At 36.0% G+C, this 22,804-nt stretch overlaps 1 protein-coding gene across 5 annotated transcripts in view; it reads left to right on the top strand.

The window, feature by feature from the left end:
* The window catches only part of CEP128 (centrosomal protein 128), a 632,097-nt gene that overhangs the window by 20,725 nt on the left and 588,568 nt on the right, over positions 1-22,804 (top strand). For 3 of the 5 annotated variants that reach the window (XM_037832153.1, XM_037832154.1, XM_037832157.1), the window contains 2 exons: positions 2,334-2,495; positions 4,236-4,322. In XM_037832153.1, coding sequence (XP_037688081.1) covers positions 2,349-2,495; positions 4,236-4,322 — 234 coding nt within the window. In that variant the 5' untranslated portion in view covers positions 2,334-2,348. Of the gene's footprint in view, positions 1-2,333; positions 2,496-4,235; positions 4,323-22,804 lie in introns of those variants that run through there. The other 2 variants (XM_037832155.1, XM_037832156.1) reach the window with 1 other exon arrangement.

The raw sequence follows: 22,804 nt of genomic DNA on the forward strand, positions 1-22,804 counted from the left end.
CTTTTTTGATATCACCTTTTTCTTCTGCCTGATCGTTTCTTGAATTCAATTTAGTTTCCACAGTTATGACTTGTTAAAATGAAAACTATTATGGTTTTAGCTATAGAATTTTGTTATGAAAGAGACAGATACAGGGAATAATTATTTTCAGTTATAGAAAAGTTAGAAGGAATAAAAAACTAAAACTCCTTCATTCTGAGGCCAAGGTTTGATATGTTTTTAGGGCTTATTATTAAATCTAGAATAGATATGCCACTTAATTTTTTTTCATGGTGCCTAGTAAAGATTTTATATTATTACTTGATAATTCCTCCCCTTTCCTTGATATTTTTTATGCTCAAAGGAAATGAAAGGGCATTGGGGAGACGATAGATACATGTGGGCTATGGTCTGCTGTTGTCTTTAGAATTTTTATTAACTGTTAAGATTTTTCACACTCAGTTTTAAGGGACAGCAGAGCATGGTGGAATGAGCATAGTATTGAAGTCAGAGGAGCGTGATTGAATCCCAGGTCTACATCCTGGGTCTGCTACTTGTAATCATTGTGTGAAGTCAGATGTATTATGTCTTAGCTGTAGCATCATCTATAAGTTAGGGATTAATAATGCCCACTTTAATAAGTTGTTATGAGAATTAAATTGGATTGTAGCATGCTCTCAGTTCTGCTTTCTGTGGTGGAAAATGCTGGAAAGCATTCTAACTTAGAGTATAAGATTTTAGATCATGTGGAGCAGATTTTTGAGACACACTATATACGGAGGTGATTTCCTAAGTTTAACATGTGAAATTTACATTTAAAATTTCCTTCTTAACTTGATTTCTTTGGGACGTAAACAATTGTGAGCCAGGAAAAGCAAAACTAACAACTGTTTCAGCCTTAGTTTGTTTTTCATGTTTACTGATGTGGGAGGGAGCTACATTGTGGGCAGTATACCTTTGTACTTCTTGACAGGGAGAATGGAGGCAAAACCAGAGGAGATAGGTGAGGAAGGAAGTTGAGAGGCATGGGCAGAGGAGAGGCATGTTTGACTGGATGTTCTCTCAAGAAACCTTGTCTCAGGGTGAAGAAGTTGGATATTCCATTGATTCTTTTGCTGTTGCAGTAGGGACAGATTGTACTTCACTTGGAAAGACCTAAACTTATAGCAGAGGCCCTTCCTTCCTTATTTATTTATTTAGTTTTATTTTTATCTAGTATTTTAAAAAGATTATTGCTTTTATCAGATATCCTAGGATCTCTGCATTTAGCAAATCCCCTTTATTTTTCTTTAGATCTGTGGTCATGTACTTTCCAAATGCATTCAGAATAAAGATCTAAAAGTCCAGAATATCCTGTAATCTAAGACAGTTTTCATCACACCATACTTAATAAGCCAGAAAAAAATGGTCTTACAGATTTTAGGACGTTCATAACAATTATTGTTAAAATAAAGTTTACATTAATCCTCTGTTAAGCAGAAAATGAAAGTACTGGAATACTCAAACTTTCACTTTTGATCAGTTGAGTTTTCTTGAATGTTTCTTTGTTCTGAATATATTTAGTTTCTTCAACGTCTATAAAGTTTTCTGAAACTTTTGAGATGTTCTTGAATGAAATAATTTTTTTAACTAAATAGAGAATTGGGGTAAGAATTGGAGGAAAGATGTTTAGAGAAGTTTCTACTGATGAAATTATACACAGTATGTTTGGTTTTCTACTTTTGGTGAAGATGTTGAACATGCCATCTTATCATATATTCCCTGTAGTAGAATTTGTACTACCTCTGAATAGCATTTGTTTAATTTTATTATATTTTAAATTAAGGTTCTTGAGAGTGTTCAGTGTACACTGAATGAGATTCTCTTCTTGTAGGTCATTCTGTTTGTCATATTTTATGTTTAATGATATATATGTTCTTACCATTTAGTAGAATGGACAGCAGATTAATATTAAGAGACTGACAGATTCTAGGTTTAGAGACTATCTGTGTTTTTCTTATCTGTGGTGAAAACAATATATCTGTCCAGTCTACCTTACAGTGTTGCATTGTATGTGAACGTACTTTTAAAGTTTGGAAACATTGCACAAAACTAAGGGATTATGATTGGGAGTTGCCAACATGATGAAAATCATATTTGAGGAATTGCTCTATTAAAGCAGAAGAAACGAAGGAGGGGGAAATATGTGGGGAAGTGACTTTTTTGTGTTTTTAAGCTATTTATGTGTGTAGAAATTACAGTATGCCAAATGATTGATGTGATAAATATGTAAAAGGAAAAAAGGTAAACAAATTAATATCTTATTTCCATGTTCCTTACTATTTGAATGACCTTGGCCTGGATTTATTTTTAAGGATTTATGTACATCAATGGCGGAATCTTCCAGCGATTCAGACAATGTCCGCCGTCGTGACCATTTGAGTCAATGGGCTACCAGGTCAACTCACAGGGGAATGCAAAATCATACTACTGCAGACGTCACCAGAAAGGTCAACACTATAACAAGTACTTTACAGGTTAGTTTTACAGTGACTGCATTTAATAGATTTTAAATAGTTTGAGCTGAGTAATAGTATCAGTGTAGTAATTTTCTATTGTTGCTGTAACAAATTAATACAAAGCCAGTGTCTAAAATAAGACAAATTTATTATCTTACACTTCTATAGGCCAGAAATTGACCATGGGTCTCATGGGCTAAAATTAAGTTGTCAGCAGGGCTGCATTCCTGCCTCGAGGCTTTAGGGAAAAAGCAGTTCTCTTGCCTTTTCCGTCTTCTTAGAGGCTGCCCACATTCCTTATCTTGTGGTCACCTTCCTCCACCTTCAAAGCCATCAGTGATGGGTTCAGTTATTCTTATATTGCATCATATCACTCTCACTCCTCTTCTGTCTTCTTCTTCCCTTTTTAAGGATTCTTATGATTATATTGGGCCCGCTCAGATAATCCAGGATAATCTCCCCATCTCAAGGTCCTTAACTTAATTACATCTATAATCACAATTGCCATGTAATGTAACATATTCACAGGTTCTGGGGATTAGGATCTGGACATATTTGGGGGCTATTATTCTGCCTACCATAGTACATTTGTAATATATGGTAGGTTTTGGAGAGCATTTTTGGATAAAATGATATTTTGAAATAAACTGTTGTGGGAGTTAAACCTAGAAATTACTGTAGTTTAGCTTTTGTGGCCCAGAAGTTGCTCATGTTTTGAGAAGATTAGTTGTTTATGAGTGAATAGTATAGAGATAACATTTTGATTTGACAGTCTAAACTTCGACAGTTTAGAAGTTTGAATGGAGGTAGATTACAGCTTTTCTACAGAAAAAGGGGTAGGAAAAGAGGTTGGGGGAAAGGGTGGCAGGGTTACACTGAGAAAAAGAAAACCCAGAAATTTTTTTATTTCTCCCCAATTAATCCCTTACTTTTGCCTTCACATGGATAGGCATGGGTTTTGGCTTTTAACACTTTGGTATTATTATGCCTAGGTAAAAAGGTGCTAATTTCTGGGGAAGAAGCAATAATTTGATTAAAAAATCAAAGTTTTTTTTTTTATTATTTTTATATATTTTATTTTATTTTTTATATATTTTTATTTTATTTTTATTATTATTATTATTATATTTAAACAAATGATGAATTTTTGTGGTATGCATCCTTGTACTTTCCCACCAATGAGATACTTTAATAAGTATATATTTTTTGGAAAGAAATATCTTCATTTACCTTGTAGGTTAAACAGCATATTTTAGGTAGAGACCATTTTTGTTGTGGTTGGAACTAATTTTTGTTGCTAGTTAAAGGTTAAAGGCTACTTTTTTTTTCCTGTTCGAATCAATTTCTGAGATGACATAATTGAAATAGCATTGATCCTAATGATATATTTCTCTTTTACACGAATTACTGGCTTTGCTCTTTCAGCATTGGTTTTTTATGAAGAGGGTCTGAATTAGGTGAGATGCATAATTTGTAATGAGGATTGTTTTTCAATTTATGGTTTTGTTGCTGACTTATGGAACCTTGGATAAAGATTTAAATTATGTACTTCAAATTCACACAAGTAAAGTGCAGATGTATTTGAATTTCTGTCTTAGTGGTATTAATAAGATTTGCTATTTATGAGGTACATTAATATCCAACACTGTGTATAATTGTACCTTTTACAAACTATTGACTTAGCTGCTTGACATATTACTGAGGTTGATTGGGAAAAACAGTTTGGTACAATTAATAAAGTCAGTTTTCTTTCTCAAGGACACCAGTCGGAACTTACGACAAGTGGACCAGATGCTTGGACAATATCGAGAGTATAGTAATGGACAGGCGGGTGCTATAGAACATGTGAGAACATTTACATATGTTTACATTTTCTCTTACCATCTTTTTGGAAATGCAGTTATGCAGTTGTTGGGGAGTGGTGATGTGAGATAAAGGAGATAGCTATTGGGAACAGCTTTAATTTTTAAACAGCTTTACTATTTTGCAGTTTAAATTTAGGTTAGCTTGTTGGATAGCTAATTAACTTATGAAGATTAGATTCTATGGAATTTCAAAGCTGTAAGCCAGAGATGAAAGAATTCAGGATATGAATTAAAATGAAACATGCTAAAACCTGAGCTAGAATACCATCCTCATGGGGAGTTAAGAATTTTAAAGGTAGTTTATTTTAAAGTAATACCGTCTCATTGTTCATAAATAAAATCTTCTCTCTTACAATCTCTCTTAGTCCCACTCTGCAGAAGTAACAATTTGGGGAGTGTCTTGTGTATTTTTCCAAACATTTTCATGTACAAGCATATATGTGATTGTGTGTGTGTGTGTGTGTATATATACCTTTTTAAAAATGGAATCATATAAAATATGTTTTGAAACTTTTTTCCATTTAACAGTGTATGTGCTGTCACTTTCCATATGGCTTTGTATAGTCTGTCTCATTCTTTTGAACAGTTATATAATATTCCATAGTATGGATATATCCAGTAATTTTTTTCTTTTATAAACAATGCAGCAAATACTATTTTTGTACATATTTTTGTTTAACTGTGTAGGATTTCTAGAAGTAGAATTGCTGGGTTAAAAATTTGATAGATATTTTAAAATTGCCCTTTCAAGGATGTACCAATTTACATTTACTTCACATGGAGATGTGAGAAGGAAATGAATATTTTTTAAATTAAGTTTTGCCAGTTCTATCTCTATAAATTTATTCTTCCATGTTTCCATTGATGAGCTTATACTATAATAAGATTAACAGTAAATTTATGCTATAATGATTGTTATATATTTATGAACTATATACTGAATTGTCACAGAACTCCCAAGTTGTAATTCACTATTTATTTTCTTTGTACAAAGCAAAAGTACAGTCATCATTATTCACTTGCAATTGGAAGCTAACTGCTTTAGCACTGGGAAACGTATCTTCTCTCCAAAGGATTTTTACTACTTTCATTTAGAAAATAAACTTGGACATTCTTGCACCTACATAATTTTTATGATTTATAGTATATTTGACAAATGCTGCTTTAGACTTTATATACTTAGGTAGCTCATGAAATGTTTTAGGTTTAATTACCTTAAAAATAGGAGTTCATTCTTTGCTTTCTAGTTTATTAGTGAAAAATTGAAAACATTTTTAACTGGTAGCAAGAACAATCTTACTTTATCATGTTGAATCCTAGATGCTTACTTATGGTAGCAAATTTTCCTTGAATTGGGCAATTGGAAAATGAAATTATGTATTAGAGAAACTTCTGTACAGATGAGCAATTAAAACACAAAATGTTTTCTACTGTGACATTAAACCTCTGGTAGGCCTAAAGTTGAAAAATGCTGAACTCTCTGGGGAAAAAATATTTTTCATGGGAGGTAAATAAGCTTAACAAGTATTTCATTTCCATCTGAGTTGTAAGTATATTTAATGCAAAGCCGCTCACATAAAAAATAAGAGACAGGAGAGCAAGATTGTTTTCTGCTCCAGGCTCTTTATTAGTCTGGTCTAGAGTCTGCTTCTCCCTAGTTTCCCCAAATTCTCGTCTTTTGTTTTTTTTGTTTTTTATTTTTTAACAGTTGGTCTTCTATCATATTACATAGATGTCACTCTTTGCCTTATATTACGCAAGTCATGTTGGATCTCTTTTTTGACTACTTTTCCTTGAAATGCACATGGTTTCACTATTCCTTGAATAATTGTAAACCTCCAATCCTAATTTAATGTCTTGCTTACAGTATATGAAGTCCTCTCTGTGAGGAGAGAATGACTGCTGGGGTTTGTGATGTTTTGTAGAGCAGTGGTACCTACCTTTTTATAGTCTCTTTGGGAATTTATTAACAAGTTTAGTATGTGCCTGGCACTTTTATCTATATTAACTCATTTAATACTCTCAATGGTCCTATTAGGTAAACATTGTTATTATCCTCATTTTCAAGATAAGGAAACTAGGGTACAGAATGTTTATTAGCTTGCTCATGGTCTCATAGCTAGTCAGTGATAAAACCAAAGGTTAGGATGTTAGTGCCAGCAATCATTTACCTCACTCAAGTAATGATTTCTTACATTTTCATGATGCTCTGAATTTATATTTCTGAAATTGAGACTTTGGATTCAAAATTTGAAAGGCTATATGATTGTACATTGATAGACTAGATTTTAGAAGTTACCTTACCAATTGAAAAACAAAGGCTCACTGTTGCACAAGTAGTTAATATTAAAGCTAATACAATGGCTGGAATGAGAGTTAGAGGGAATGAATATGGAAGTAGAATTGGGAAGAAATCTGGTATTGAGCTAGGATTGGCATTATGTTATGGCTAGAGTTGGCAGTTCTAACTGCCACTTAGGCAGTGTGGAGGATTCTTCGAGTTGCCTTAACCAGCATTGATTTTCCGCTTTTTCTTAAATAACAGTGATTGCCCTTTCACCACTCTCTCTTGTAGCTGTACTAGCTAATGAGCCGTATTTAGTTGGATAATATGGTATAGTGTCTTAGGCTCTGTGAACTTCATCATTAAAGAAGTGTCATCCTGCTTTATTTTTTATGTTGTGAATTTCTTGGGAGGTCTGACAACATGAAGGTCAAAGAGGACATGTGGGAAAGGTTTTATTTTAAAGCTTTCTGTGGAGATTTAAAACAAATTATGCTCCTGTGTTATATAGTGTGATTGATGGGCTTAGTTTTTAGTGTACGTCTAGAACTGTGTATTCCTATCCACGAGAGAAGAGGGTCTGTCCTTGTGTTAATGCTATAAAAATGGAGTGCCCTCGAGAAAGAATATTCAATGTAAAACATTAATACCTTCTGCAGGGGAAATTTGGGTTGTAGCTGATGAGGCTAAGTAGTTAATATTGGGAATAAAAGGAAAATACAGTTCTCTTGATTCAAATCAATAGATTGATTAAGTTCATTTACAAGGTAAAGACTGGCTAAGATATAGAAATAATCAAATTAGAGTTTAGAAACTTGCATCAATAGGTCACTTTTTTTTTTTTTTTTCCCAATTAAGTACTCTGATTAAAATTCCCCTTTAGGAGCAATATGATATTGCCATCTGGTATTGAACTTTGGATGAATGTTGAATGTTATACTATAAAGTACAAGTTTTCCTTCTATCTAAAGGGTTTTAGTGGTCAAACATCCTTGGTGACACCTCAGAAGGATAATGTTGGTGGGTTAGAGTCAGACATCAGCCACTTTAATATCCCAAAGCTGAAACTGTCTGCTCCTTTTGCCATGGCTGAGCTATGTTAATTGTCCTGAATGTGAGGACTTTTCACAATCTCTTTCTTTTTCTTTTTAAATTTAATTTTATTGAGATTGTTCATATACCATACAATCATCCAAAGATCCAAAGTATACAATCAGTTGCTCATGGTACCATCATACAGCTGTGCATCTGCTCTAGTTTGCTAATGCTGCCAGGATGCAAAACACCAGAAATGGATTTGCTTTTATAAAAGGGAGTTTATTTGGTTACACAGTTACAGTCTTAAGGCCATAAAGTGTCCAAGGTGATGCATCAACAATCAGGTACCTTCACTGGAGGATGGCCAATGGTGTCCGGAAAACCTCTGTTTAGCTGGAAAGGCACATGGCTGGCATCTGCTCCATAGTTCTGATTTCAAAATGGCTTTCTCTCAGGATGTGCCTCTCGAGGCTGCAGTTCCTCAAAAATATCACTCTTAGTTGCTCTTAGGGTTTTTGTCTTCTTTTAGCTTCTCTGGAACAAAAGTCTCCTTTCAAAGGCTGTCTCCAAAATGTCTCTGTAAGCTGCAGCTTTTCTCTCAGCTCCTGTGCTTTCTTCAAGAAACCTTGAGGGCACTATATTGAGTGAAATAAGTCAGATGCATAAGGACAAATATTGCATGGTCTCACTTTCAAAGGCTGTAGCAAACTTGCTCCTTCTGTCTGGGCTTATATAGTGCCCCAGTGAACTAATTCACACCCACTCTGAATGGGTGGGGTCACACTTCCATGGAAATTATCCAATCAAGGTCTTGTCCACAGTTGATTGAGTCACATCTCCATGGACACACTCAATCAATAGAATTACAATCTAATCAACACTAATAGGTCTGCTCACACCACATTGCATCAAAGATAATGGCGTTTAGGGGGACATAATACATTCAAACTGGCACAGCATCCAACATATTTTTAGAACATTTTCATTATTTCAGAAAGGAAATAAAGAAAAAAAAGAAAACTCAAATCCTCCCATACCCTTAACCACCTTCCCTCCATTATTGGTATAGAACATTTGTTACTGTGGATGAAAGAATGTTAAAATACTACTAACTGTAGTATATAGTTTGCAATAGGTGTATTTTTTTCCCTATATACCCCTCTATTAACTTCTAGTTATAGTGTCATACATTTGTTCTAGTTCATGAAAGAGATTTCTAATATTTGTACAGTTAATCAAGGACATTGTCCACCACAAGATTCACTGTTTTATACATTCCCATCTTTTAACCTTCAGTTTTCCTTCTGGTGACATATGTGACTCTAAGCTTCCCCTTTCCACCTCATTCACACACCATTCAGCACTGTTAATTATTCTCACAATAATGTACTACCATCACCTCTGTCCATTTCCAAACATGTTCAACCTAGTTAAACATTCTGCTCATACTAAGCAACTGCTACCCATTCTTTAGCCTTGTTCTATATCCTGGTAACTTATATTTCATGTCTATGAGTTTACATATTATAATTAATTCATATTAGTGAGACCATGCAATATTTGTCCTTATGTGTTTGATGTATTTCACTCAATATAGTGCCCTCAAGATTTCTTCATCAACCCATTTTTTTCTTAAGATGGTTTTGTTCACCCACCATACATTCCATCCTAAGTAAACAATCAGTGGTTCCCTGTATAATGCATATTTATGCATTCACCACCATCATCAACATCTATATAAGGACATCTCCATTTCTTCCATAAAGAAGGAGGTAGAGTCGAAGGTAACGAGACAAAAGAAAAAGAAACAAAAAAACATGACAGCTAAAAAGCAACAAAAGGAAAGATAAAATTAAACTACAGTAGAATAAAAGAGTCAGACAACATCATCAATGCTAAGAGTTCCATATACCTCCCTTATGTCCCCCTCTTATAGGCATTTAGCTTTGGTATATTGCCTTTGTTGCATTAAAGGAAGCATTATACAATGTTTCTGTTAACTATAGTCTCTAGTTTGCATTGATTGTATTTTTTACCCCAGTACCACCCCATTTTTAACATCTTGCAAGGTTGACATTCATTTGTTCTCCCTCATGTAAAAACATATTTGTACATTTTAGCACAATTGTTGAGCACTGTAGGTTTCACTGAGTTATATAGTCCCAGTCTTTATCTTTCCTCTTTCCTTCTGGTGTCCCACATGCTCCTAACCTTCCTCTGTCAAACATAATCATAGTCATCTTTGTTCAGTGTACTTACATTGCTGTGCTACCATCACCCAAAATTGTGTTCCAGACCTCTCACTCCCTGTCTTTTCCTGTCTGTCTGTAGTACTCTCTTGAGCATTTCCTGTAGTGCAGGTATCTTGTTCACAAACTGTCATTGTCTGTCAGAGAATATTGTAAACTCTTCTCTCATATTTGAAGGACAGTTTTGCTGGATATAGGATTCTTGGTTGGTGGATTTTCTCTTCCAGTATCTTTAATATATCACACACTTCTTTCTTGCCTCCATGGTTTCTACTGAGAATCCAGATAGTCTTTTGAAGCTTGCTTTGTATGTGATGGATCGCTTTTCTCTTGCTGCTTTCAGAATTCTTGCTTTGTCTTTGACACTTGATAATCTGATTATTAAGTGTCTTGGCATAGGTCTATTCAGATCTATTCTGTTTGGGGTATGCTGAGCTTCTTGGATCCATAATTTTATGTCTTTCATAAGAGATGGGAAATTTTCATTGATTATTTCCTCTATTATTTCTTCTGCCCTTTTCCCTTCCCTCCTCTTTCTGGGACACCATGACACGTACATTCATGTGCTTCATGTTGTCATTCAGTTCCCTGAGTCGTTGTTCATATTTTTCCATTCTTTTCCCTATCTGTTCTTTTATGTGTAGGCTTTCAGGTATCTTGTTCTCCAGTTCCTGAGTGTTTTCTTCTGCCTCTTGAGATCTGCTGTTGCATGTCTCCATTGTGTTTTTCTTCTCTTGTGTTGTGCCTTTTATTTCCATAGATTCTGCCAGTTATTTTTTCAAGGTTTGATTTTTACTTTTTGTTTGCCCAGTGTTCTTTATATCCTTCATCTCTTTTCCCATATCTTCCCTGAACTCGTTGATTTGTTTTTTGATTTGATTTAGAATATTTCTTTGTAAATTTTTAATTGTTTCATTAAGGTGAAACAATATCTCAGCTGTATCTTGATTGAGGTGCAAGTTTGTAACTTTGACTGGGCCATATCGTTGTTTTTCCTAGTGTAGATTATAGTTTCTGTTGTCTAGGTATCTGGTTTTCTTTGTTACCCCAATCAGATTTTCCCAGGCCAGAATGGGTTCAGATCTTAGAATGGGGTTATATTGAGTTTCAAGTCTCCCTGAGGGTGTGTCTTAGAGATTGACAGCATTTCCTGTGAGGTCTCTAGCCGCTGTGCTTTTCCTAACCTGCCCAGTAGGTGGTGCCTGTCAGCCTGTCGCTCCCAACTGGTGTGAGGAGGTGTGGCCCCTTAGTTTCTGTTTTGGCTGTTTCCCCCCAGGCTCTGGGGTCTGAGTTCTGAAGAGAAGATGGCAGTAGAGGTGGGCCCTATCTCCTTCCTCTTAGGGAAGATACACCCTCTAGGGAGTTATCTTCTGCATTTGAATTGCTTCTTTGTCTCTGACTCTGTTATCTCTACCCCTGTCTGGGTCATAGCACTGCGAATTAAGAATTGCTGAGGTTCTCTCCTCGGGGCCACTCAGGTTGAGAGAGAGAAAAAGGGAATGAAAGCCCCCTTTCAGAGCCAGTTCACAGCCCCAAGTTTCGCCAGTCAGTCATAGAGAACACCTGGCCTTCTGGATTCCCTTCCCCAGGACACAGGAGTTTTCTGGCTCTTTAAGGTCAGTCGTCACTAAAAGTCTCTGTCTGTTTATTGGGGTTTGTCTATGTTTGTACCTTGTATTCATCAGTCCACAATTGTTAGTTAAGACCCCAGTTGGAGCTGGGCTGAGGTATATTCGCTTGTTTCTGCAGGGACTGCTGGTTTCTCCCATAGTGAGGTTTTACGGCTTAGCCTGCCATGGGGGGAGGGGGCTCCTGGAATGAGTGTGCAGTTTTTACTTTCAGATTTTATGCTGTGATCATAGCCGTTCCATCAAATCCAGGTTGGTGTATGATGTGTGGACAGTCATGGTTGTCCCCCAGCATTTATTCCAGATTTTTTACTATTTGTTCCTGATTGTTTGTTAGTTGCTCTAGGGGACTAACTAAATTCCCCTCCTCTCTGTACCGCCATCTTGCCTCACAATCTTTTAATAACTTTAATGTTAAACAGTAAGAATTCATGGGCAAGAAAATTTAAACAATTAAATTTGCCTAAGATCTTCCTTTTGTAAACATATTTTGATCATAGGAGTTAGGTACTTAGCATCTCTTGCTTAGAATTTTATTCCCAAGTCTCTTGCAGAATTATGGGACAGGAAAACAATTTTTACAGAATTTTGCTTTGATACAGATGGGAAAAAAATGTAGATTTTGGAGTCACACATGAAATTGAATCTTGATTTTAATCTAAAAACCACGTCAGTGGCTTTAGGCAAGTTAATAAACCTTGCTGACCTAGTTTCATCATCTTTAAAATGAATTTCATTATAGCTAGCACTTATTTAAGTGCTCACACTGTTTAAGCCTCTTGCTCAGCATTTATTTTTTATTATTTCTTTAATTCCTCCAACAATCCCTACCATAAAGCATATGCTAAGTTCTTAATACGATTCTAGGTATTTTATACACACTCAATAAATGTTACTTTACTTCCCTTGACTTCACTGGGCCTGACTTAAGTTGTATGTGTATATCACTGTGATTAGAAGTAATGTAAATGTTCAAAGTGATATGTATGTCTAATTATTTTGACTTTGAATATATGCTAAATTAGACAACATACATAAAATTGCTTCCCACCTTACGTTTGTGAGTGAATTATTTGTCTACCCCCAAAATAGTAATATATTGCCAATAAGAGTCCCTTCTAATTTCCATGAGTGCTCCTTTATTGACAGTCGAAATCTTTTGTGTGAATATTTTAAAAATTCTTTTAAAACTGTATTTGGAGCATGTGATATATGGGGCTTTGAATATATGGTATTTCATTTAAAAGTAAAATTGCTCCTCACTTTCAGTAATGGGGAGGAATATCTAGACAGAAGTTGAATAAGGAAATAAAGGACTTGAACGACATTATAAACCAACTACACTCAATAGAATACACATTCTTCTCAGTGCACATGGAACATTCTCTAGGGTTGAAAAATGTTGGGCCATGAAACAAGTCTCATAAATTTGAAAGACTGAATTCACACAAAATATCTTTTCTGACTACAGGGGAGTAAAGCTAGAAACGAAAAACAGAAGGAAAACTAGAAAATTCACAAATATGTGAAAATTTAACAACACACTCTAAAACAGTCAGTGAGTCAAAGAAGAAATCACAAGGAGAAATATAAAATATTTAGAGATATGTGAAAATGAAAATACAACATATCAGAACTTACAGGATGTAGTGAAGGCAGTGATCAGAGGAAAATTTGTAGCAGTAAATACCTATATTAGGAAGGAAATACCTCAAATCAATAACCTAACATTTTACCTTAAGGAACTAGAAAAAGAAGAGCAAAATACAGAAGGAAGGACATAATTAAGATTAGAGTGGAGAGAAATGAAATAGAGAATAAAATCAAAATTTGCTCCTTTTAAAAGATCAACAGAGTTGACAAAATTTTACCCAGACTGACAAAGAAAAGGAGACGGAAGATACAAATAACTAAAAACAGAAGTGAAAGTGGGTACATTACTACCAACATAGAGAAATAAAAAGGATTATACTGAGAGTATTATGAATAGTTGTATGACAAGTAATTAGATAACCTAGATGAAATGGCCACATTTCTAGAAACACTTAAACTGACTCGAAAAGAAACAGAAAATCTGAACAGACTTATAACAAGTAGAGACTGAATCAGTAATAAAAAAACTCCAACAAAGAAAAATCAAGGACCAGATGGCTTCCCTGGTGAATCCAATCTCCCTTATGAATGTAAGTGTAACAGTCTTCAACAAAGTACTAACAAACTGAATGCAACAGTATATTGAAAGGATTATACACCATGATCAAATGGGATTTATCCCAGGAATGCAACAGTTCAATAAGAAAATCAATCAACGAAATACACCAATTAATAGAATGAAGGAAACGTACCACATGTCCCTCTCAATTGATGCAGAAACAGCAGCTGACAAAATTCAGCCCCTTTCATGATCAGAACACTGAGAATACTAAGAATAGAAGTAGCTTTCTCAAGATCAGAAAGGGCATAAATGGATAATCCACAACTAACATCATATTGGATGATGAGACTGAAAACTTTTCCCCCTATGATCAGGATCAGACAAAGTTGCCCACTTTCACCACTGCTGTTCAACACTCTTGCCTGGAGCAATTAGGCAATAAAAAGAAATAAAAGGCATCCAAATTAAGAAGGAAGACGTAAAGCTATCTCTATTCACAGATGCAATGATCCTATATTTAGAAAATATAAATTCACAAGGTTAGTTAAGTGAATTTAGCATGGGATACAAGATCAACACACAGAAATCAGTTGTGTTTCTAAATATCCACTGTGAACAATCTAAAAAGGAAATTAAGAAAACAATTCCATTTATAATATATCCAAATGAATAAAATACTTAGGAATACATTTAGCCAAGGAGGTGAAAGATTTGTACGTAGAAAACTACAAAACATTTTTCAAAAAAAAAAAAAACCCAAATAAATGAAAAGACATCCTATGTTTATGGATTGGAAGACAGTATTGTTAAGATTTCAGTACTATCCAAAGCAATCTATAGATTTAATACAAACCCTATCAAACTTTCATCCATTTTTGCATAAAGGGAAAGGCTTATCTTCAAATTCATAAGGAATTGCAAGAAGCCCCAAACAATCATGTTAACAACCATGAAAAAGAATAAGAGTTGGAGGACTCATACTTCCTGATTTTAAAACTTAATACAAAGCAACAGTAATCAAAATATTGTGGTACTGTCATAAGGATAGAATTATAGACCAATGGAATACAATTGAGAGCCCAGAAATAATGCCACACATCTCTGACCAATTGACCGTTGAATAGAGGAAATATAGTCTCTTCAACAAATGGTTCAGGGGGATATCCTCATGCAGAAGAATCAAGTTGGACCAGTACCTCATATCACATACAAACATTGATCAATCAACCTAAATATAATTGCTGAAACTATGTAAAACAGAATTGCATAAAATTCTTAGAAGAAAACATAGGGGTAAATCTTCATAACCTTGGTTTTATAGTAGATTCTTAGATATGGCACAAATACCATGAGCAACAAAAGAAAGAGTAGATAAATTTATTTCATCAAAGTTAAAAACGTTTATGTATCAAAGGATATTATCAAGAAAGTGAAAAGACAGCCTGCTGAATGGCAGAAAGTATTTGCAAGTCATATATTTGGTAAGTACCCAGAATATATGAAGAATTCTTACAGCTCAGAAACAAAAAAACATAACCAATTAAAAAATGGGCAGAGAGAACCTAAGATGGCGGCTAGGTGAGACAGGGCAAAAAAACACCTCCATGAAAAATACTATATAAAACCCAGAAAGTGACCCGGAACACCAGTTCCAGAGTAGCACCAGCCAGACAATGTCTGCTAAATCTACAGGGGCTGTGCATTTGGTGAAACCAGGGGTCTGCATTCTGAAACGAGTGAGTGAGTCGGCTGAAAGTCCCTCGGCCATGCTGCGGTGTGGGGAAATGGTGGGTTGGCATTTGGAGACGGACTAATTCTTTAAAAAGAAAAAAAAAAAAGCCCAGGAGCAGCTGCAGATAAGACGGGGAGAGCCCCGCAGTGAAGCACACTGGGAGTGGGCTGGGCTAACGCCTCGGTGTCTGGCATGGAGGATACCCCTTCCCACATCCGCAGCTGACTGTCTCAGGCCCAGGGGAGCAAAGGGGAGCCAAAGGGAGAAAGGACCACACGACTTGTAGCCATCTCCCTGGCGGGCGGGGGACGCTTCTGCCCAGGGCCGGACCTGCAGCCCAGAGCCACACTGGGAAGCCCAGTGTGACGGGGAGTCTTTCCCGCAGCACCGCGCACATGCCACAGTGTTGGCTGTGGACAGTGACCTTTAATACATTCACGGCTGATTGTCCTGGAGCTGGGAGGGTGGTACTGTGCGGAAAGGGGGAAGTTAACGCGTCCCATTCAACCATCTTTGAAGCAGGCTGGGAATGCCCCTGCATGGCCCGGTGTCCCAGGGCTTTCCTGGAGGCCAGCGCATATTTGTGATGTGACACAGCCTTCCCTCAGCAGAGGTCCTGGAAGAGCACAGCAGGGAAGGGGGAACCACTCGGAAATCCCAGGGAACCTAAGCCAATACCAAGGACTTGTGGATCAGCGGCAGAGAACAGCCTTAAATCTCCAGGAATACCTGGGAGGTTTGATTATTAAAGCTGCCCTTCCTCCCTAACCGCTCAAACAGACGCCCCTCATTCAGGGTGGACAGCACCGACAACACACCCAAATTAAGTGCACCAGTTGAACCCCACAAGAATCACACCCCCACACACCACAAAGACAAAGTTGGGGAGAACTGACTTGAAGGGAATAGGTGACTCATGGGCACCATCTGCTGGTTAGATAGAGAAAGTGTACACCACCAAGCTGCAGTTCTTACAAATTAGAGATCAAGTAAAGCAAATGCCAAGTGGCCAAAAACAACAGAAAATCTTAAAGCATATGATAAAACCAGATGATATGAAGAACCCAAACCCAAACACCCAAATGAAAAGATCAGAAGACACGCAGTACTTGGCACAATTAATCAAAGAACTACAGACAGGCAATGAGAGCATGGCACAGGATATAAAGGACATGAAGAAGAGCATGGCACAGGATATAAAAGACATAAAGAAGACCCTAGAAGAGCATAAAGAAGACATTGCAAGAGTAAATAAAAAAATAGAAGATCTTATGGAAATTAAAGAAACTGTAGGCCAAATTAAAAAGACTCTGGATACTCATAATACAAGATTAGGGGAAGTTGAACAACAACTCAGCCTCCTCGAGGACCACAGAACAGAAAATGAAAGAACAAAAGAAAAAATCGAGAAAAAAATTGAAAAAATCGAAATGGATCTCAGGGATATGACAGATAAAATAAAACGTCCAAATTTAAGATTGATTTGTGTTCCAGAAGGAGAAGAGAAGGGTAAAGGTCTAGAAAGAGTATTCAAAGAAATTGTTGGGGAAAACTGCCCAAACCTTCTACACAATATAAATACACAAAGCATAAATGCCCAGCAAACTCCAAATAGAATAAATCCAAATAAACCCACTCCGAGACATATTCTGATCAGACTGTCAAATACTGAAGAGAAGGAGCAAGTTCTGAAAACAGCAAGAGAAAAGCAATTCACCACATACAAAGGAAACAACATAGGACTAAGTAGTGACTACTCAGCGGCCAATATGGAGGCGAGAAGGCAGTGGCATGACATATTTAAAATTCTGAGAGAGAAAAATTTCCAACCAAGAATACTTTATCCAGCAAAGCTCTCCTTCAAATTTGAGGGAGAGCTTACATTTTTCACAGAGAAACGAATGCTGAGAGACTTTGCCAATAAAAGACCTGCCCTACTTCAGATACTAAAGAGAGCCCTAATGACAGACAAAGAAAGGAGAGAGAGAGAGAGAAAATTTTAGCAGACGTATATAGAATATTACATCCCAGGTCACCGGGACACACATTCTTCTCTAGTGATCACAGATCTTTCTCCAGGATGGACTGTATGCTGGGACATAAAAACAAGCCTCAAAAAATTAAAAAAAAAAAATGAATTTGTTCAAAGCACATTCTCTGACCACAGTGGAATACAAATAGATGTCAATAACCAGCAGAGACTTGGAGAATTCACAAACACCTGGAGGATAAAAATGAGGGGGAGATAAAAACATTCCTGGATAATCAAAAGCTGAGGGACTTCATCACCAGTAGTCAGTCCTATAAGAAATGCTTAAGGGAGTTGAGCAGGCTGAAAGGAAGGGACACTAAACAATTGACTGAAACTACATGAAGAAATAAAGATTTCCAGTAAAGATCACATGGTGCATATGAATACCAATACTACTGTATTTTTGATTTATAACTCCACTATTTACTTCCTGCAGGATCTAAAATACATACACTGTAATGATAAATCAGTGGTTTTGGACTCAATGTAAAATATGTAATTTTTGACAAGAACTACATAAAGGTGGGGGAATGATGGAGTATAGGAACATAGTTTATGTGTCATGTTGAAGTTAAGTTGGTATCAAAGAAAAACAAGATTGTTATAGATTTAAGAGGTTAAATTTAAGCCCCACGGTAAACACAAAGAAAGTATCAGAGAATATGACCATAGAGATGAAAAGTAGAGTAGAGGTTCTGAGAAGTGGGGGAAGGGGCAATTGGGAGTTAAGAAATGAGAGTAGGGTTTCTGTTTGGGGTGAAGGGAGACTTCTAGAAATGGATGGTGGGAAGGTGATAGCATTGCAACATTCTAAATGTGATTAATCCCACTAATGGAATGCTAAGGAGGGGTTGGAATGGGAAGATTTAGGCTGTATATATGTTTCCACAATTGAAAAAAAATAAAAAAAGACTAAATAGATGACAATTAAATGCCAAGGATGATCCTGGATGGGATCTGAGGATGGAGGAGAGGAGGCTCAAAGGGACACAGATGGGACACACACACAAAAAGGAAATATAGAATGTAAGCTTTGTATCAATGTTGAATTTCTTGAACTTCTTTGCTGCACTTAATGAGATTGCATAAAAGAATGTTCTTGTCCATGGGAAAGGTATATGTGAATTATATTGTTTGTTCAAAGATATGTGCAGCTTGCCCTCATATGTTCAGAGAACAGAGCAATAGATGATGGATGATAGGGAGGGAGGGATAGATAGAAATGGTGGTGTGACAGGATGTTAATGGTGGTGGATCGGGGTATCGGGGGAGGAGGGTCGGGGTATGATGGAGGTCTATGTATGGGGTTTGTACTGTTTTTGCAACTCTTCCTGTAAGACTGAATTTATTTCAAAATAAAATTTATTAAATTAAAAAAGAAATGGGCAAAGGACTTGAATAAACATTTCTCCCCAGAAGACATACGAATGGCCAACAAGCACATGAAAAAGATGCTCAACACCATTTGTTATCAGGGAAATGCAAAACAAAGCAATGAGGCAGCACTTCACACCCACTAGGAAGACTAATAGAAAAGATGGACACTTACAAGTTGTTGGTGAGTATGTGGAGAGATTGTAACATTTGTACACTGTTGGTGGGATTTGAAATGATTAACCCACTGTAGAAAACAGTTCGGCAGTTTCTCAAAAAGTTAAACATAGAATTACCATATTACCCAGCTGTTCCATGCCTAGGTATATATCCAAAAGAATTGAAAATAGGTACTCAAACAAGTACATGTATACAGATGTTCATAGCAGTACTCTTCACAATTGCCAAAATGTGGAAACAGCCCAAATGTCCATCAGCAGATGAATGGATAAACAAAGTTTGAGGTACACATACCATGGAATGTTAGTCATAAAAAAGAATGAAGTATGTATACATTCTAAAATGCGGATGGACCTCCAAACATTATGGTAAATGAAGGAAGCCAGACACAGAGGGTCACATAGTTTATGGTTCCAGTTACGTGACATATTTAGAATAGGTAAATGTGTGTTTGTGAGGACTGTGGGGAGAAAATGGGGAGAAACTGCTTAATGGGTACAGAGTTTTATACTGGAGGGATGAAAAATGTTTTAGAACTAGACAGAGGTGGTGGTTGCACAACATTGTGAATGTATCAAATGCTACTGAACTGTTCAGTTTAAAATATTAATTATAGGTTATGTGAATTTCACCTCAATAAATTATTAAAAAATAATATAGAATAGTTACACAAATAGCTGCATATTTGAAAGGGGATTTCTAAATTTAGGGAAGATTATTATGGGCTTATATTTCTATAAACCAGCATATGGACAGGTTTAGGCATAGCAGCAAGATCTAGCAATTTTTTATTAAATAAAAAATAAAGTAGCAGCAATCATTTTTAAAATACATTTCAGTAACAGATGGTCGCACCAGAAAGGTTTGCAAATCATGGATTTGCACTCTTGTTTGATTTTATGAATGTTTTCCTTTTTTGTCTTCTCTTCCTTCTACTCCCCCTCCTCCTTGTCCTTCTTGCTTTAATAGCAGAAAATAAATAGGCTGTAAGGAACCAAAATAGTGCTGATAAAATTAACCTTACAGTCAATCTCTTTTGCACTCTATTCCCCGATTAACCTTGGCATTGTGTAGAGAAATAGGCAGTGAAGGAAAGCCAAGCATAAAGCGCTTAACACACTTCCGAGGATGACATTATTAGTCTAGACAAAATTTAAAAAATATGTTATTTTCTGCCTCCAATTTTGTCTTGGAAACTGATCGCTAACATTTACAGGGAAGTACTTAAAATTTTTTATACCAGCATTGTAGATATATCTGAACTTAATACACAAACTCTCTCCATGGTCACCATTGTTATTACATTGTGAGTGTTTAATAAACACTGACCCTTTGGTGTCAGGTAGAAACATTGAATAGCTTGAAAATATTTCTATTCAGCTATGTAGCTAAGTCAATGCAGTTTTCTATACATGACCAAATCTGGATGCATTTCTGTATAACCTATGTTGTGTTAGGTAGGTATTTCCTTATTATGAAAATAAAGGACAGTTTGGAATAAGAAAGTGTTTGAAGAAACTAAATGGGATCTCTAAATAGTTTCCAAAATTCAAGTCTACTTTAATTTGTACCACTTAGTTTTTTACCAAAGTTTTGCCGTTTTTTTGTTTGTTTTTAAATTGTGTCTTTTATTTGTTTGGAAAATAATTATTTCATGACTATTTGGTAGCTACTGTATTTACTTGCAGTAATCACTGTTCCTAGTTTATTTCCGTTATGTCCTCATCATGAAAGTAACAGTATACATCTTTTTTTAAATTCAGTTTTATTGAGATATATTCACATACCATGCAGTCATACAAAGCGTACATTCAGTTGTTCACAGTACCATTATATAGTTGTGCATTCATCACTGAAATTAATTTTTGAACATTTTCATTGCCACACACACAAAAATAATAAGAATAAAAATTAAAGTGAACATTTAAAGTAAAAAAGAACACTTTTTTTTTTTTTTTGCCCCATTTTTTTACTCATTCATCCCCCCTCAGGGGGACTCTGCATATTTTTTTCATTTTTTTTAAACTCTTTTTTTTTAAAATTAACTATTAACTATATCAAAAAAACTAAAAAAAAACAAAAACAAAAAACATACAATAAAAAAAATTTCAAACACACCATAACAAGGGAGTAAGAAAAAGATAACTAACCTAAAATAACTGCTTTACTTCCAACATGTTCCTACTCTACCCCAAGAAAATAACCTAATATAGCAGTATTTCTGTAAACTTGTTCCTACCATACCCACCAGAAATTAACAAACCATAGTCATTCCTGGGCATTCCCAGAACATTAAATTTACCCATGATAGCTTGTCTGTTCTTATTGGGTTATCGTTCCCCTTTCATTAATTGCTCTCTTTTGCTAGTTCCCCTACATTCTACATTATAAACCATTCGTTTTACATTTTTCAATGTTCACATTAGTGGTAGCATATAATATTTCTCTTTTTGTGCCTGGCTTATTTCGCTCAGCATTTGTCTTCAAGGTTCATCCATGTTGTCGTATGTTTCACGACATCATTCCTTCTTACTGCCGCGTAGTATTCCATCGTGTGTATATACCACATTTTATCCACTCATCTGCTGAAGGACATTTGGGTTGTTTCCAATCTTGGCAATCGTGAATAATGCTGCTGTGAACATTGGCATGCAGATATCTGTTCGTGTCACTGTTTTCAGATGTTCTGGGTATATACTGAGAAGTGCAATTGCTAGATTGAAGGGTAACTCTGTATCTAGTTTTCTAAGGAACTGTCAGACTGACTTCTAGAGTGGCTGAACCTTATACATTCCCACCAACAATGAATAAGAGTTCCAATTTGTCCACATCCTCTCCAGCATTTGTAGTTTCCTGTTTGTTTAATGGCAACCATTCTAATTGGTGTGAGATGGTATCTCATTGTGGTCTTAATTTGCATCTCTCTAATAGCTAGTGAAGCTGAACGTTTTTTCATGTGTTTCTTGGCGATTTGTATTTCCCCTTCAGAGAGCTGTCTCTTCATATCTTTTGCCCATTTTATAATTGGGCTGTCTGTACTATTGTCACTGAGTTGTAGGATTTCTTTATATATGCAAAATATCAGTCTTTTGTCAGATACATGGTTTTCAAAAATATTTTCCCATTGAGTTGGCTGTCTCTTCACCTTTTGACAGGTTCCTTTGAGGTACAGAAACTTTTAAGCTTGAGGAGTTCCCATTTATCTGTTTTTTCTTTTGTTGCTTGTGCTTTGGCTATAAGGTCTAGGAAGTGGCTGCCTAATACAGGGTCTTGAAGATGTTTCCCTACATTATCTTCTAGGAGTTTTATGGTACTGTCTTTTATATTGAGGTCTTTGATCCACTTTGAGTTAATTTTTGTGTAGGGTGTGAGGTAGTGGTCCTCTTTCATTCTTTTAGATATGGATGTCCAACTCTCCCAGCCCCATTTGTTGAAAAGACTGTTATGTCCCAGTTCAGTGGCTTTGGGGGCCTTATCAAAGATCAGTCAGTCATAGATCTGGGGGTCTATCTCTGAATTCTTGATTCAATTCCATTGATCGATATATCTATCTTCATGCCAGTACCATGCTGTTTTGACTACTGTGGCTTTATAATAAGCTTCAAAGTCAGAGAGTGTAAGTCCTCCTGCTTCCTTTTTCTTTTTTAGAATGTTTTTAGCGATTTGAGGCATCTTTCCCCTCCAGATAAATTTGATAACTAGCTTTTCCAAGTTTGCAAAGTAGGTTGTTGGAATTTTGATTGGGATTGCATTGACTCTGTAGATGAATTTGGGTAGAATTGACATCTTA

This window comes from Choloepus didactylus, chromosome 4, assembly GCF_015220235.1.
Source record: "Choloepus didactylus isolate mChoDid1 chromosome 4, mChoDid1.pri, whole genome shotgun sequence".
Taxonomy (NCBI): domain Eukaryota; kingdom Metazoa; phylum Chordata; class Mammalia; order Pilosa; family Megalonychidae; genus Choloepus; species Choloepus didactylus.